A 17,568-nucleotide genomic window follows, 5' to 3' on the forward strand; every position below is an offset into this window, starting at 1 on the left:
GACCATTCAATAGATGAATATAAGACCTAGAATTAAGGCATTTCAATTGATAGTAGCAAGATGCAAGTGAACTTTTGAAAATTCATGTAGGGAGCAGTTTATTCCTTGACCATATTAGTGAAATGCTATTCTGAATTATATTAGTCTAGATCTCTGTTGTCTTATATGGTAGCCACTGGCTACAATGTCGATTTAAATTAATTAAACCTAAATAAAATTATAAATTCAATTGCTCAGTAACACATCACATTTTAAGTGCTCAGTAGTCATATGTAGCTAGTGCTACTATATTGGACAGGGCAACTATATAACTTTTTTTTTTTAATTTTATTGGAGAAAGGGAACAGGACTTTATTGGGGAACAGTGTGTACTTCCAGGACTTTTTTCCAAGTCAAGTTGTCCTTTCAGTCTTAGTTGTGGAGGGCGCAGCTCAGCTCCAGGTCCAGTTGCCGTTGCTAGTTGCAGGGGGCACAGCCCACCATCCCTTGCAGGAGTCGAACTGGCAACCTTGTGGTTGAAAGGACGCGCTCAACTGAGCCATCCGGGAGCTCAGTGGCAGCTCAGCTCAAGGTGCCATGTTCGATCTTTAGTTGCAGGGGGTGCTGCCCACCATCCCTTGCGGGACTCGAGGAGTTGAACTGGCAACTTTGTGGTTGAGGGACCACTGGCCCATGTGGGAATCGAACTGGCAGCCTTTGGAGTTAGGAGCATAGAGCTCCAACCGCCTGAGCCACCGGGCCGGCCCCTATATAACATTTTTATCATTGCAGAAAGTTCTTCTGGACAGCACTGGTTCAGATTTTCATTAGAGATGTTATTGAAGGGTAATATAGCCGTGTTTCTGTTAGCTAATTGTGGAATAAAAGGTAACATAGAAATTTAATATTTGAAATTTGATTTACAATAACAGAAATAATAATTTTATGTAGTGATGTGGGCTACTTGAGATATTGGTAGCCAATTACTCAGTACTTATTTAATGCTCTTGGGGTCATAATACTATACTAGGAGTTCTGGGGGTTTTTGTTGGTTTTTTTGTAGGAGATCCTGTCTCAGTGTGGATATATAGATCTGTAAATATATATCTCCTACATATATAAAAATACTTATTTCTTACATATATAGAAATACGTGTCCTGCTATATAAATATACACATACTCTCACACATATATCTTCTACAAAAAAAATTCCTTAATATTTTCTGGAAAATAGTCCCTATTTAAATTTCCTTCATTGTCACAATGTCTCTTAGAGCTTACCCCACAATCACACACACCAGTCAAGGCTCAGACATTGCAGTTGGTTTGCTGTGTCTTTTTTTGTTTCCTTTAAACAGAAAAATCCTTATGTTCAAACAATTTCTTTTCTCTTGCATGATACTGACTTTCTAAAGAAACCAGACCAGTTGTCTTGTAGAATGTCCTCTTCTGGATATGCTTTTATGCTTTGCTTTTCTGGTGTTTAATATGTTCCCCTAGCCCCTGTATTTCCTGTGAACTAGAACTTGTTTAGTTTAGGTTAAGACTTGTTTTAGGTTCAGGTTAAACAATTTTTGATAAGAACACTTTGTAGCTGATGCTCTGAATTTGAGTTTTTAAATTTTTTTTTTTATGATGGTTATGTGAACAGTTTTATATAGTGATTCATGGTTTATAAATACTTTCACATACAATTTTTCTCTAGTAATATTCTTAACACCCTTTGCAGTAGGTTGATATTATCCTCAGCATGTAAACCTTAGTTTTTATTGGCCCTTTACTTAGAAAGTTCTACAATTTCATTAGCTATTAAAACTGAAAAGGATGTTACGTTGTCTCTACTGTTTTAGCCCATTATTAAAGGAGATACTAATCATCATACTGAGAAAGAAGTAAAAGTTACTGCAAATATGTTATTTATTATTGTGTATGATTTTGTATTGGGTAATGTCCACCTTTGCTGATGAATAATAATTTTCCTCCTCTAAAAAATTAACTCAAAATTATACCAGTAGGTGAATAAAGAACTAATAGTGGTAAACTTAGACATTATGTAATGTCTTCTGAGTAGCGTGAATAACCAGTGTTATTATACTAAATTTATATAATTCCAGCTGATAGCAAAGTAACTTGATCTTCTAAGTTATTGTGTGCTACTATAAGTAAATATGATTTCTTTTAGAGTTTGCCATATTGTTAACTGTTTGTTTCTAAAATAATATAAAATATTTAACTTTCTATTTCTAAATATTGAGAGCAGATATATCTAAAAATATTTACAGATTTTATTTTAACTTATTATTTTTTGGTTTTGTTTTACTTTGGTTAGAAGAGCAGTTAAAACTACTTGAGGGGTTTACATTCCCAGCCTGGATATTGGTGGTACAAAGATATAAAATATCAGTAATGATTCATGTCTGCAGAATTTGCAGTAATATTCGCTGCTCTCTGTTAGGAACCTGAACTTGCCATTGTGCCCTTTATATGTGTTACACTCAATCCTTGTAACAATTTGCAATGATAAGAGACAAGTTACCAGAGGTTAAGTAACTTGCCTAAACATGTAGTGAATTGGTGAAGGTGTAAGGGATTTAAACTCAGCACTGACTTTGAAGTGCATAAGGTGTGATGAGACAATACGGTGAATGTTTAAATTAAAAAAAAAATTATTATAGTAAAAAACACATTGCCATTAACCTCCATCAAAATACTCCCTCTTGCTTCGAACACACTTATCCCATCGCTCTTGCCACTTTCTGAAGCAGTTCTGGAAGTCCTCTTTCATGAGTGTCTTTAGTTGCGCTGTCATGGCTGCCTCTCTGTCCTGAATCGTTTTGACTTTGGGGAAGAGCCAGAATTCGCATGGTGCCAGATCTGGTGAATAAGGTAGATGAGGGCACATTGTAATGTTTTTATTTGACAGAAATTGTCATATATATACCAGAAGTGATGTGTGACACGGAGCGTTGTCATGATGGAGGATGATTTATGGTGCACTTTAAAACACACCTTTTCTCAATCACTGACTGCACCAAACAAGTTGAAATTTGCCACACAATTACTAAGGTTCAAAGCACCGCTTCCTGTACTATTGAAGATCCCTGCTTTTCCATTGGATGGCTCTTGGCAGCAGCATTCACCGTATTTTGTGATCACAACAGAAAGGCTCTGTGTCACACATCGCTTGTGGTGCGGCAATTTCTGTCAAATAAAAATATTACAGTGTGTCCTCATCCTCCTTATTCACCGGATCTGGCACCACGTGACTTCTGGCTCTTCCCCAAAGTCAAAATGATTCAGGACATCGAGGCAGCCACAACAGCGCAACTAAAGACACGAAAGAAGACTTCCAGAACTGCTTCAGAAAGTGGCAAGAATGATGGGGTAAGTGTGTTCGAAGCAAGGGGAAATATTTTGAGGTGGAACAATGGCAATGTGTCTTTTACTGTAATAAATTTTGTTTTATTTAAACATTCATCATATTGTTTGATCATACCTCATAAAAAGCCTGACTTTCACACTGTGTTCTACAGGTCTGATGCTTGTGACATAATAAAATGGGAAAATATTTACTGTTTAAGTGTAAAATTGGACTCGTTTTACTAATCTAGGATAAAAATTTTGCTTTTGGGTTATATTGTTTTAGCAACGCATAGAAAATATAAATACTTTTAAATTTTTTCCCCACATGTCTAGATATTCAAGAATTTTATGAAGTGACCTTACTGGATAATCCAAAATGTATAGATCGTTCAAAGCTGTCTGAACCAATACAGCCTGTGAATACTTGGGAAATTTCCAGCCTTCCGAGCACTACTGTGACTTCAGAAACACTGCCAAGCAGCCTTAGCCCTAGTGTAGAGGTAAGATAAAAAGTTTTCTTGAGCTGTTTTTCAGTGATCAATTTATTGGGGTTATTAAGGTTTTTTTCATCTTATTAAAATGCATATTTTGTGGAAATATTTTCAATGGAATAAAGAGGATGGGATTAAAAATAATTTTGGAAAGAAAAGCTCAGAATCTCTGGTGCCCTGTCCTAAAATGTGAATGGTTTGAGGTCTGAAATGCTTGCTTCAGACTATTAGAAACTACTTTGCATGATAGGACCTCAGTGAGGCACCATCTGTGTGATAGACAGAAATTGTACTTTGAAAAGATGGTTTTGCTCTGGGATTCTTTCTTAGAAATTGAATATAGTTTTGTAGTCCTGGGCAGTTTAGTTGCTGCATTTATCCTAAGGATTCCATTTATTGGCCTGAAGGATTTCATTATTTAAACTCACTAGAGACTGAGCATATGTCTAAATAAAGTTCAGACTTAGTTTCTGTATTTTTCTGTAATTAAAACTTTATGTCTTTGAGTTTACGTAACCATTTTAGTAATGTCCTTTGTTGTTAAATGTTGCTGCTGGTAGAGTTAGATATGACCTAAGAGAGATATGAAGCATTTTGTAATGAGGATTCGATCTGAGAAACATTAGTCATTTGAAAGTGGTTGTCTGACTAAATTTGACTCTAGTCCCTTCTAGTTAGTACTAGAGAAGTACCTGGAAAATTGAATCAGCTTCTGTTTGGTGAGTAATAAATCAGGGAAAAGTAGTGGTGGGAAGCAACAGACAGCCCTTTGGTAATGATACAGGAGACAGATTGTCAGTTTTCTTTTGTATTAAGTAACAACTATAGAATTTTAGAGCAGGAAAAACCAAAGAACATCTGATTGCACTCCTTCATTTTAAAGATGAGGAAACTGAGATCCAGAAGAAAATGAATGACTTAACCCAGCTTATTTGGCTAGTTTGGACAAGTTTATCTTTGGATTTCAGACCTAAGACCCAATTCACACTTCTCTTTACTAATCCTGGTATGTACTTAAGTTTCTCATTGATTAGAGATTCTAGTGTAGTATTGTCTATGTATCCTTATTTTTCTATTTTATTATTTTTTCATCACTTTCTCTTTGGTAATTTTAATTTCCTTTCTCTTAGTTGATATGCCATATATGCTTATGATACAGTCCATTTCAAATAGCTTTTAAAATGTTAATTAGTAACACAGTTTCTGTTTCATATTTATTGTGGTCCAAGGTTAAAAAATTTGCTTATGTAAGAAACGTGTTAAATTTTAAGAGAATTGACTTTCTTATTTAATTGCTCACTCATTTTTTCTATTATCTGATCTATGATGTTGACCTGTGATTATAAAGCCTAGAGTTTTTACAATTGATTTGCCTATTTTTAGATAATGGCTGGCTTACTGTAACCAGTAAAAATACGTTTTCTTTAAGGTTAAATGAGTGGACAGTTCTGCAAGCGGTTAGTGGGCATTTGGTCCTGTCTAAAATGTCCAAGAGACATTTGGTCCACATGTAACTTTGTTTCTTCTGATGTGGTAAAATGAAAATTAATGCCATTTATTTATTTATTTATTTAGGTAGTTAGTTAAAGATTTAATTGGGGAACAGTGTGTACTTCCAGGCCTTTTTTCCAAGTCAAGTTGTTGTCCTTTCAATCTTAGTTGTGGAGGGTGCCGTTCAGCTTCAAGTTGTTGTCCTTTCAGTCTTAGTTGTGGAGGGCGCAGCTCAGCTCCAGGTCCAGTTGCCGTTGCTAGTTGCAGGGGGCACAGCCCACCTTGCGGGAGTCGAACCGGCAGCCTTGTGGTTGAGAGGATGCGCTCCAACCAACTGAGCCATCCGGGAGCTCAGCGGCAGCTCAGCTCAAGGTGCCGTGTTCAATCTTAGTTGCAGGGGGCACTGCCCACCATCCCTTGCGGGACTCAAGGAGTTGAACTGGCAACCTTGTGGTTGAGAGCCCACTGGCCCATGTGGGAATCAAACCGGCAGCCTTCGGAGTTAGGAGCATGGCGCTCTAACCGCCTGAGCCACCGGGCCGGCCCAATGCCATTTATTTTTAAAGTGATGTGATTGTAGCCTATTTTCATATATCTTTTGTTTTGTTTTGTTTTTGGTATGTCTGTCCTTTGAAAATATGCCTAGTGAGATGTTTGGAATAATGTTTGCTTAATATTAATGATTATTTCTGGGTGATGGGGATTTTTTTTCTTATTTACCCTTTTACTTTTTAAAAATGTAAATGTGTGTCATTTTTATAAAAACAAACCTAAAATAAGAGTGAATTACTTTTAGATTATAAGGAAGAGTAATTGAAAGAAACCAAGATGCAAGTAAGAAAAACTGCCTGATTTAATGAGAAAGCCCAACAGAAGTGGATGCCACTATCCTGTCTTGGTCCTTTCAGCTGCCATAGCAATACCATAGACTGGTGGCTCATAAACAGCACAGATTTATTTCTCACAGTTCTGGAGGCTGGGAAGTCCAAGATCAAGTCACCAGCGGATTCAGTGTCTAGTGAGAGCCCACTTCCTGATTCATAGATGGCCAGCCATCTTCTTACTGTGTCCTCACCTTGAGGAAGGGGTGAGGGAGCATTATGGGGTCTGTGTTATAAGGGCACTCATCTCATTCATGAAGGCTCCACTCTCATGACTTAATTAGTTTCCAAAGGCTGCACCTCCTAATACCATCTTATTGGGGGTTAGAATTTCAACATACGAATTTTGGGGGACACATACCTTCAGTCTGTGTCAATCCTATTCCTGGCAATACAGTGCATTCCAAGTGGATTAAAGATTCAAATGTAAAAAAAGTGAACCTTTAGAAATAAACTTTTTAATGATTTTTGGATAGGGAGAACTTTTCTAAGCATGACAACAAAGAAAGCCCAGAAAAATTAAAAGGAAAGGTTAAGAATGTTGACTTTGTAGAATTTCTTTGTGGACTTCACAAAATTTGATTGTTTGAACTTTGATTATAGAAATTCTTTCTGTATCTTGAAAGATAACAATAAACAAATGAGAAATAAACGGGGGGAAAAATTTGTAACATTTACGAAATAAGACTAATTTCTAATCCTCTCAACTCAAGAGTCCTCTTGTACAGATCAGTAAGAAAAAAGCCAACCTTCAATAGGAAAGTGACCAAGGATATGAACAGGCTATTTAGAGAAAAAGGAATACAAATGGGCCAATAAGCCTATGAAGAGATGCTTAACCTCACTTTAAAAATGCAAATTAAATTGATAGAATATTTTTAACTGATTTGATTGTCACAGATTAAATGTGAGGAGCTCTTATACTGTTGGTAGGAGAGTACTGTGGTGCAAACTTTTTGAAAGACAACTTGACTATATGTATTCATATCCTTTGATCTAGCCTATGTTACAAATGTACTCAGCAAGTTATTGATATACAGGGTACCAAAAATATGTATACAACTGGACACTTGGGTCAACGTTGTGCAAGCAGTGGTTCACCATAATCAGAAGTGTCTGGACGCTGATGATAATCACTTTGAGCACCTCTTGTAATTGCAGAAGTCACACGTGATTTGTATTTATCTTTTGTTATCGGTCTATATTGAGTATTACAATTTTAATAGTTTTTTCTTTCTTAAAATGTATATACATTTTTTGGCACCCTCTGTATATTAAAACATATATATGTATACATGTTCATTGCAATATTGTTTGTGATATTAACAAAAACCAACAGGGAACAAATCTAAATGATTATCAATAAGAAACTAGATGACCATATTATGGTATAACCAATTAATGTTATATAAAATAGCATGCATAAAAATATAGTCTATATATCCACTATGCGTTATTAAATGATTGGAAGCAGGTTGCATATCAGGAAGTATAGTATGACTAAAAGGAACCAAAAAGTGAGAGGTTAAGTATGTCTGGAAGAATACACACGTAGTCCACTTTCAGTACTGTTCTCTTGTTACCAGTTGTCCCTGCTATCTGCAGGCCCCCTGGTGTAGCCCTTCTGTGTCATCTTTGGGGGAGGGAAATTATCTGAGTGACTGGTGTAGGAGGGGTATCTCCTTTACCTTTTTTTTTTGACCTTGTGATTCAGTGCTTGAAAATAATCCAGCTACATTAAGTAGAGTTTTAGGAGGTAGAGTTAAAAGCATGTATTTAGTCTAACAGATTTAATCTGAAGTATTTTAAACACTGACTTTAAACATTTGCTGAAGTACATGTAATATACACGAAGATACACAAATCATAAATGTACAGCTTGATGAATTACTGCATTGTGAATACACCAGGTCAAGAGAAAGAAAGTGGAATGATGCTAAGGATTTCTGGAATTAGATAGTGATGATGGTTGAACAACTCTGTCAATACACTAAAAAAACCACTGACTTTTACACTTTAAAATTTGGTCAATTTTACGGTGTGTCCATTGTATCTTGATTAAAAAAAAAAAAAGAATATACCAGTACGCCAAAAGTCTCTCTTACACCTTTCCTATTCACCACCTACTCCCTCTTTCTCAAAGAACCATGCTTATTTCTAAAACCATAGATGAGTTTTGCTTCTTTTAAAACCATACATTAACAGATTCATACAGTATGTACTATCTTGTGTCTAGTTTATTTTTTCTTCCATTTGTGAATTTCACCTGTGAGTTGAAGTTTTTCATTCTTACTGCTGTATAATATTCCATTGTATGATATACCACAGTATACATTTATCCATTCTATTGATGGGTATTTGGTTTGTTTCCAGTTTGGGTTAGTGCTGCTTTGAATATTCTTTTACAGTCAGATCTGCTGTAGCACAACATATACAGTCTCAAAAATCACCACACTATGCAGCGTTGTGCAATAAAAACCATAGGGTTTATGGAAAAACTGGAGTTAGGGACTCAAAACTTGGTGAGTGACATTTATTAAAAAAGATAAGACCTAGTAAAAATGGCAGCACAGTTTCACACATGTTAAATGGTTAAGAAATACAGAAATACTACAATAAGTATGGCATTTTACCTTGAAAAAAATCTTACTTGCTGTGGGAGTGTGTGTTAGGGTTACAGCTTGTGAATTATTGTGAAGTGCTGGTAGAGGGAGTTACCTATAATCAGATGGAAAGTTTTAACACTAGGTGTGGAAGAGTGTGACACACAACACTCAATGAAATAAAGTCTGAAGTGTGTGCATTTTGTGTATTCCTATGTAGCTCATTTCATCTGGGTGCAATTTTCTGCCTTTGCCTAGTGTTTCTCATGGACAAGGTTGAGCATAAGCAAACATGAAAATTGCATTATGTTCATATTGTTCCCTAATATATCAGTTGCATTTGAACAAATTTTCATTTTTAAAACAACACTATAGTAGAACTGAGTGTGTATGTTTTCTGGTGCACCTGTGTATGCATTTCTGTTGTGCATATACCTAGTCATGAAAATGATATGCATATATTTCGTTTTAGAATATAATGACAACAGTCTTGAAAAGTGCTATGCCTGTTTTTGCAGTTACCACCAATGTGTGTAAGCTTCAATTTCTTCACATATTTGCCAATACTTGTTATTGTCAATTTTTTTATTAATAATTTTAACCATTGTAGTAGGTGTGTAGTGGTACTTCATTTTGTTGTATTTGCATTTTCCCTACAATTAACAAGATTAACAATTAACAAGCATCTTTTCAGATACACATACTTATTCATTTTTCTATACTTTGTGAAGTATCTGTTTAAATTTCTTGTCCATTTTTAAAATCTGTCTTTTATCTTATTGATTTATAGGTCTCTATATGGATATATGTATTGCATGTATTTTCTCCTATTTTGAGGCATGCTTTTCTTAATATCTTTTTTTTTTTAAAGATTTTATTGGGGAAAGGGAACAGGACTTTATTGGGGAACAGTGTGCACTTTCAGGACTTTTCTCCAAGTCAAGTTGTTGTCCTTTCAATCTTAGTTGTGGAGGGTTCTGTTCAGTTTCAAGTTGTTGTTCTTTCAGTCTTAGTTGTGGAGGGTGCAGCTCAGCTCCAGGTCCGGTTGCTGTTGCTAGTTGCAGGGGGCATAGCCCACCATCCCTTGCGGGAGTCGAACTGGCAACCTTGTGGTTGAGAGGACGCGCTCCAACCAACTGAGCCATCCGGGAGCTCAGCGGCAGCTCAGCTCAAGGTGCCATGTTCAATCTTAGTTGCAGGGGGCGCTGCCCACCATCCCTTGTGGGACTTGAGGAATTAAACTGGCAACCTTGTGGTTGAGAGCCCACTGGCCCATGTGGGAATCGAACCGGCAGCCTTTGGAGTTAGGAGCACGGAGCTCTAACCACCTGAGCCACCGGGCCGGCCCCTTAATATCTTTTAATGATCCAAATTTCTTAAATTTAATAGAGTCCACTGTTTGGTTGATGTGTTTTGTGTCTACTGAAGTGTTTTCCAACTACAAGGTCTTAAAGATATTCTACTATATTATTTGTCAGAAACTTCTGTGTTTTGCATTTACATCTATAATCTATACTGCACTTTACAAAATGTCACATGAATCAGCATTTCAGTCTATCTCCATGCTTGCCACTGTAGTCTAAACCACTCTCAGTTTTTGCCTAGGTCTTTGTAATAGTCTGTTTAATTGGCTTATCTGTGTTCCTACTTGCCCCTTTTGAATTTCTGACCACTTTGCCTCCAAGATTATCTTTATAGGGCCGGCCCGGTGGTTTAGGTGGTTGGAGCACCCTGCTCCTAGCACCGAGGTCGCGGGTTCGATTCCTCCATAGGCCAATGAGCTGTGCCCTCTACAGCTAAAATTGTGAACAACAGCTCTCCCTGGAGCTGGGCTGCAGTGAGCAGCCGGAAGTTGGCGTGAGCTGCCGCGCGTGGGCTGCCAGGAGTGGCCAGTGTGAATGGCTGGCAACCATCGTGTGCAGTCCTGAGTCGCCGGCAGCCAGAGAGAGCCGCTGTGAGCCGCTGACGGATGACCGGCGGCCGACGACCGACTGCCTCAGCGGGGAGAGCGCAGGGTTCGTGATACCAGCATGGGCCAGGCAGCTGTGTCCTACACAACTAGTCTGAGAAACAATGGCTTGAAGGGTAGGGGAAGGGAGGGGAAAAAAGAAAAAAAAAGATTATGTTTCTAAAATGCAAATCATGCCATTACCCTTTATTGGCTTTCCGTTCCTCAGTATGAAGTAGGAAATTCCAAAAAGACTGAAAAATCCTAAATTGACCACTGCCTATTTCTCCACTCATCTTTTTTGACTACTGGTTCCTCCTAGCTTAGGGTCCCCATATAATGTTCTCTCTATGTAGAAGGTTCTCTCTTCTTTTGCCATCTCCTTATTCTTAGCATTTCATTTTAGATGTCAGTTCATTCATTCATTCATTCATTCAACAAATAGTAAGCACCTGTTATGTATCACACATTGAACAAGGTGCTTAAACAAAGCAAAGGTCTCTGTCCTTATGGAGCTTACATTCTAGTGGGAAAGCAGGTAATAAACAATAAATAAATTACCTAGTATGTTAGAAGGTGGTAAGTGATATAGGAAGAAAAAAATAGAACAGATTAAGGGAATCAGGAATGCCAGGTAGGAGGATGTGTACTTTGCAATTTTAAATAGGGTATTCAACAATAGGTCTCATGAAAAGGTGATAGTTGTACAAAGAGTTGGGAGTTGATGCAGCTGTTTAGGGGAATAACTAGTTTCAAGACTTTAAGGCAGGAGTGAGGCTGGAATAGATGAGAAATAGCAAAATGGCCAGTATGGTTAGAACAGAGTGAATAAGGGAAAGAGCAATGGGAGATGAGGACAGAGGGTAAGGCGGGCAGATCCTGGGAAGCTTTTGCAGGGTTTTGGAGCAGAGAAATGACATTATTTAACCTAAGCTGTATAAAAGGATCACTCAGGCTGTTTTGTTGAAAATACACAGTAGTAAAGGTAGAAGCAGGAGACCTGTGAGGAGTCTGTTTCAGTGTCCAGTTAAGGATGGATATAGGCTTGAACCAAAGTGGTGATAATGGAGGTGCAAATGGCTAAATTATGGATATTTAGAATGTAGAGCACAAGGATTTGAGGACAGATTGAAAACAGATTGTGAGAGTAAGACAGACTCAGATCACTAAGGCCACTTCCTGCTAGAAGTCTTCCTTTACCTCTCAGGTTGTCAGAGCCTCTATTTACAGCACTTTCTACCTGGTAGTTATTACTGTTGTAGTTAAATGCTCAAATGTACATTATTTTATGTGTATTTTGGTCTCTACTGTAAGTCCCAGAGGTTAGGGACTGTCTTATTTACTGAAATATATGTAGTACTTGCACATAATAATTGTTTAGTAAATATTTTTCAAATGAAGTGAGAGCTATGGTTCTTTCCATGTTGTAATTAGGCAGTAGGCTAAAGGTGATTATATTTTTTCTAACTCTTTTTTCATAAAAAATTTCCAAGTAGAGTAAAATTGAAAGAATAGTGTAGCAAGTCCTTGTATAACATCTTTTTTTGTTTAATGTTGTTTTGTTATAATGTAATATTGATGAGATGCCCTAGGAACTGAACTCTTGTTTATAAATCAATTGGCCTATGGTAAAATTGCTTTTGTTATGTGTTATATATTATATGTTATATATATTACATATTATATATTATATATTGACAATATTAAGTGAGGCTTACTGTAGAGCAAACATCCATATAGAGTGAATAATTATTGATATTTTGTCATATTTGTTTTTTCTGTATATGTGTATTTTGGGGAAACTATTTGAAAATCAGTTGCAGACATGCACTTAGAACTGTAAAAACTTCACACATCTCCTAAGAGTAAAGAATAGCCCAACATTCTTCTATGTAATCTTAGTACTATTTTACACCTGAGAAAATTAAGAATAATTATTTATTTTTCCTTCCAATCCATATTTACAGTTGTTCCCAATCTATTTTTTAGGACTTTTAAAAAAATTAGAATTCAGTTAAGATTCATGTATTGCATTTGATTGTTAGGTCTCTGATTATATCTGGGTTTCCCTGATAGCAGAATGTGAGGCAGAGGCAGAATGTGCTATTACTTTATTTAGGAAGTTCATTCCTAGAAAGCACAAAGCAAGGGAAAAGGTGAATAAGCTGTGAAGGAAAAACTAATACAAGATGCTTCCTGTCACAAAGTGTGACTGATTGGTGGACCCTGGGTATTTTATCTCAGAGTATATCCAAGGAAAGAATTTATCTGCTGGCTTCTAGTGGGCAGCAGTTCGCCTGTATTTCAGGGTTGTGTATTTGTGGGTGCAGGGGATATGGTTTCTGGTTTTGTGGTTAACAGGAAAGCCCTAACAGGAAAGTCCCAAGTGAGAAGGGGAGAGGATGAGACGTGGACCAGAGGCCAGAGGTGTTGCTAAAGCTGCTTAGGGTGAAAGACAGATGTGAAGATTTAGGGGCAAACATTAGAACGAACAGGGAGGGCACACTAAGTCTGGTACAGTGTCTTTACTCTTATAATCTAGTGGAATAGCCCCCTCACCTTTTTCCCTCTTTTAAATGAATGACTAACTTTCTGAAGAGACCATGCCAGTTGTCTTATAGAATACCACACATTCTGTATTTGTTTAGTTTGTTTCCTCATGTTTAAGTCATTCCATTAATTCCTGTATTTCTGGTACCAAGAGGTTAGATGTAAAGGTTGATTAGACTTAATTTTTGGTGAGCAGACTTCATAGTGACATATTGTACCTCATTTTGCATCACTTCAGGAAGCACACAATGTCAGGTTGTTGCACTTGTGATGATAAGTTTTATTACTTAAAGGTAGGTACATGTTTCTGTTTGTAGTTAAGTATCTTTGGGCTAGTACTTACACCTTGTATTGAGTGAATTTTTACCTGATTTACCCATGATTCTTGCCTGAATCACTTATTTCATTAGATGTTCTAAAATTTTGATTCTCCCTTATTTTATCATTCCGTTTCTATTTATTAGTTGATATCTTTTGTAAAAAGTACGTTTCCCCATCAACTAAGGATAAAATTGTTTCTCCTAAGAAGACAGGATAAAACTTTTCTTTTAAAGACTGGTTTTTAGAGTAGAATTTGTTTAATAATCCCCTTCAAAGGTAGCTTAGTTCCCCCCGTTTTCTTGCTCTTTTAAAATAAAATCTATCACTGTGGACTGAGAGATTTTTATTTATTTAATAAGCACTTTGTACATTTCTTATGGGACCTTTACTGTTATTTAGGCTCTTTTTCAATCTCTTTTAAAAATGTATTTTTAAAAAATTACATCTACAGAAAAATTAAAAGAATAGTGAAATAAAATCCATTTTGTCACATTTCCTTGCTCTCTGTACACACACACACACACACACACACACACACTTACTTTATTTTTGCTGATCTATTTTAGAGTAAATTGTAGACGTTATGATCTTTTACCCTTAAATACTTCAGCATGTAATCTGTGAACAAGGGTATTTTCTTTTAAAAATTAAAAAATTTTCTTTATATAAACATTAATAAAAACATCTAGTAAATAATCATCAGACTGAGTATTATAATTTTGATAATTATAAATTTAAAATTGATACAGAGCTATTATCTGTACAGTCCTAATCAGTACATGTTCAGATTTAGTACATTCCTCATCTTTGGTACCGTCTATTCTATTAATATAATTCTATATCCCTGAAGCAGAACTTCACTTCAGTTCTTACTGTTGACTTTGGAAGATAAAATTTTACAGTACAAATGAATTGTTACAATTTTGAATCCCACCTTCAATGTTACTGACAGTCCTATGCATTGGTGGTGAGTTCTTTTTCCTGTTTTCTTTATCAGTGCCCTCATTGTTCTTATCTTTCTTTCTGATGCTTTATTTCTCTAGCAGAATGTCTCTTATCTTTCAAAGACAATACATAGAGACGTTAGTCTTATCTCTCTCTCCCACCACAAAATTTAGTGTTGTCTCATTTAATTCCAGTGTTTTAGCAGTGTGTTATTTAAAAACATGTACAAAATTTGAAATAAGGCACAACCCCTATGCAAAGCCCCAGTAATTTAAAATTTTCACCAAGACCAGAACTGATAGGTGTACTAAGTGAATTGTGCATGAGATGTCTGCAAGTAAATTTTGATGACCACTATGCTATTATTTTACATTCACTATTATATTTTTATGTTTATATCTTAAGACAATCTTATCCCAGTGTTTAAATGATAGGTGCTAGTTTTAGAACTGAAGGACATATCCCTACTTCAGTAACTTTGAAATGGAAATGAACTATAATGAAATGCTATGAGGGAAGTGAGACAACTGCCACATTATGCCAAGCTGTTAATCTAGGAGAAAACCTGGCAAAATTTTATATAGTTACTAAGAAAATAAAAGTCTGTGTTACAGCGTAAGTATTCCACAGTGGTTGTAGATGTAAGTGCTGCAAGAGGGCATTCCTGATTAGACTTGAATTATGAGTTTTGATTATGTGATGTGTTCAGTAACTCATTTAAATAATTTTGTTCTATATCTGTATCTGCATCTGTTACTACCTTCAGTATTAGAGCAATGATATCTCCTCATGTGCTCTTAAAAAGAAACCACCCTTTTTTTTGTATGACCAAAGTGATATGCTTATTGCAAAAATTCGTAACTTTATAGAAATATATTTCCAGTTATGTGGAAGTCACCTTCTCAAATAGTTAATACGATAATAATAGCTTCTATTATACTCTTGATCATTTTCCCTTTTGGAATCCCATTTTCTCCTCATGTGATATCTATAACCTCTTTCTCTCTTTTGGGCCTTTGTTTCCTTCTTTCCTTTGTCCTATAAATAATGTTCAAAGATTTCATTAACAGAAAAAACAGATACAGAAAAAAGTACTCAGTAGGATCCTATAGCTTTCCTTCTTAGTAAAGCTTTTTGAAAAAGTAGTTTACCTTTTTTTTCTTTCTTTGCTTCTCATTCCAAATATACTATAACTTGTCTCCTTTCTGCAGTAACTGCTATCTCTTAGTTATTTACCTTAAAGAAACAATCTCTAATTACAAAGATAACTCAGGCATGTCTTTAAAAAAACATATATACAGAGAAATGCATATTGTTGAAAGTCCATCTTTTTCTAATATTCTATCCCTGAGATAATTTCTTTTAACCATTTGGTATATATTTCTTCAGCTAATCCTATATGTTAATGAATATATATATGTACACACACACACACATATATATATATACACATATACACATATATATATAATGAGAGATATATATGTAATATTCTGTAATTTGCTTTCCATATCTGCACATTTATATCTACTGCACTACCTTGTATAAGGTAGGGCAAATTGCTTAATTTCTCTTCCTTAATTTCACCATCTGTAAAGTGGAGATGATTAACAGAACTCACCTCATATGGTGCTTATAAGTATGAAATGGGATAATTTATGTAAAACTTAGATCTGAGTGTGACACATATTAAGTGCTCAGTAAATGATAGATTTAAAAAATAATCTTTATGTTAAAATGTTGCATATTCATTATTAATAATTTATCGATGTAGCAAAGGCTAAAGAACATAAATTCCACTTCAATGTCACTTTAGGTCTTTACATTCCCTGATTTATTTTTTTTCGTGGCATTTGCTATAATTCACTCTCTCTGCTTTTGAAAATGTTTTCTGTTAGTGGTGATTGTTTGCCCCGTTGGATGGTCTTTCTGTGTGTTATTTTTTTAAAAAGGTTTTATTTATATAGAAACTATAGAACATATTATGACTATCCATGTACGTATTACCTAGTTTAAGAAAATAAGTGTCATAAATATAGTTGAAGACCATTTGTTTCCACCTCGATAACATTCTCTGCCTCATCCCCAGAATTAACCACTGTTCTGAATTTGGTGCTTATCATTTCCATATACTTTCCATTTTTATAGTTTTCTTTATGTGTCTTGTGCTTGGGATTTGTTGAATTTGTGTCTGTGGGAAATTTGTTGAAATTCCAAGTTTTCATCAAATTTGGAAATTTTTTCTTCGTTGCTTCTAAAATATTTTTTCTGTTCACTCTTTTCTTAGGGAATCTAATTACATGATACTGGGTTGATTGAATTTGTGTCATAGTTCATTGATACGATTCATTTTTTTCAGTCCTTTTTCACTATATGTTATATGTTGATTTTCTTTCTCTTTTTTTAATTAAAATTTATTGGGATGACAATTGTTAGTAAAGTTACATAGATTTCAGGTGTATAATTCTGTAATACATCATCTGTATATCACATTGTGTGTTCACCACCCAGAGTCAGTTCTCCTTCCATCACCATATATTTGATCCCCTTGACCCTCATCTACCACCCCCTTCCCCCCTTACCCTCTGGTAACCACTAAACTATTGTCTGTGTCTATAATTTTTGTTTCTTCATTTGTTTGTCTTGTTCTTTTGTTTTCAGTTTTATATACCACATGTCAGTGAAATCATATGGTTCTCGACTTTTTCTGTCTGATTTATTTTGCTCAGTATAATCTCAAGATCCATCAACGTTGTCACAAATGGTACTATTTCATCTTTTCTTATGGCAGAATAGTATTCCATTGTGTATATATATATATATGTATGTATGTGTATATATATATATATATATATATATATATATATATATATATGCATACACACATACATATACCACAACTTCTTTATCCAATCATTTATCGAAGGACACTTTGGTTGTTTCCATGTCTTGGGCACTAAATAAAGCTGCAATAAACATTGGAGCACGTACATCT

The 17,568-nt window shown here is 35.5% G+C and overlaps 1 protein-coding gene across 16 annotated transcripts in view; it reads left to right on the top strand.

The window, feature by feature from the left end:
• DLG1 (discs large MAGUK scaffold protein 1) overlaps positions 1-17,568 on the top strand; it is a 241,560-nt gene that overhangs the window by 14,414 nt on the left and 209,578 nt on the right. For all 16 annotated transcript variants that reach the window (XM_019723532.2, XM_074329838.1, XM_019723561.2 and 13 more), the window contains one exon: positions 3,677-3,843. In XM_019723532.2, the coding sequence (XP_019579091.2) occupies positions 3,677-3,843 (167 nt within the window). The remainder of the gene's footprint in view (positions 1-3,676; positions 3,844-17,568) is intronic.

The sequence above is a fragment of the Rhinolophus sinicus genome, linkage group LG01 (genome assembly GCF_036562045.2).
Source record: "Rhinolophus sinicus isolate RSC01 linkage group LG01, ASM3656204v1, whole genome shotgun sequence".
Taxonomy (NCBI): Eukaryota; Metazoa; Chordata; class Mammalia; order Chiroptera; family Rhinolophidae; genus Rhinolophus; species Rhinolophus sinicus.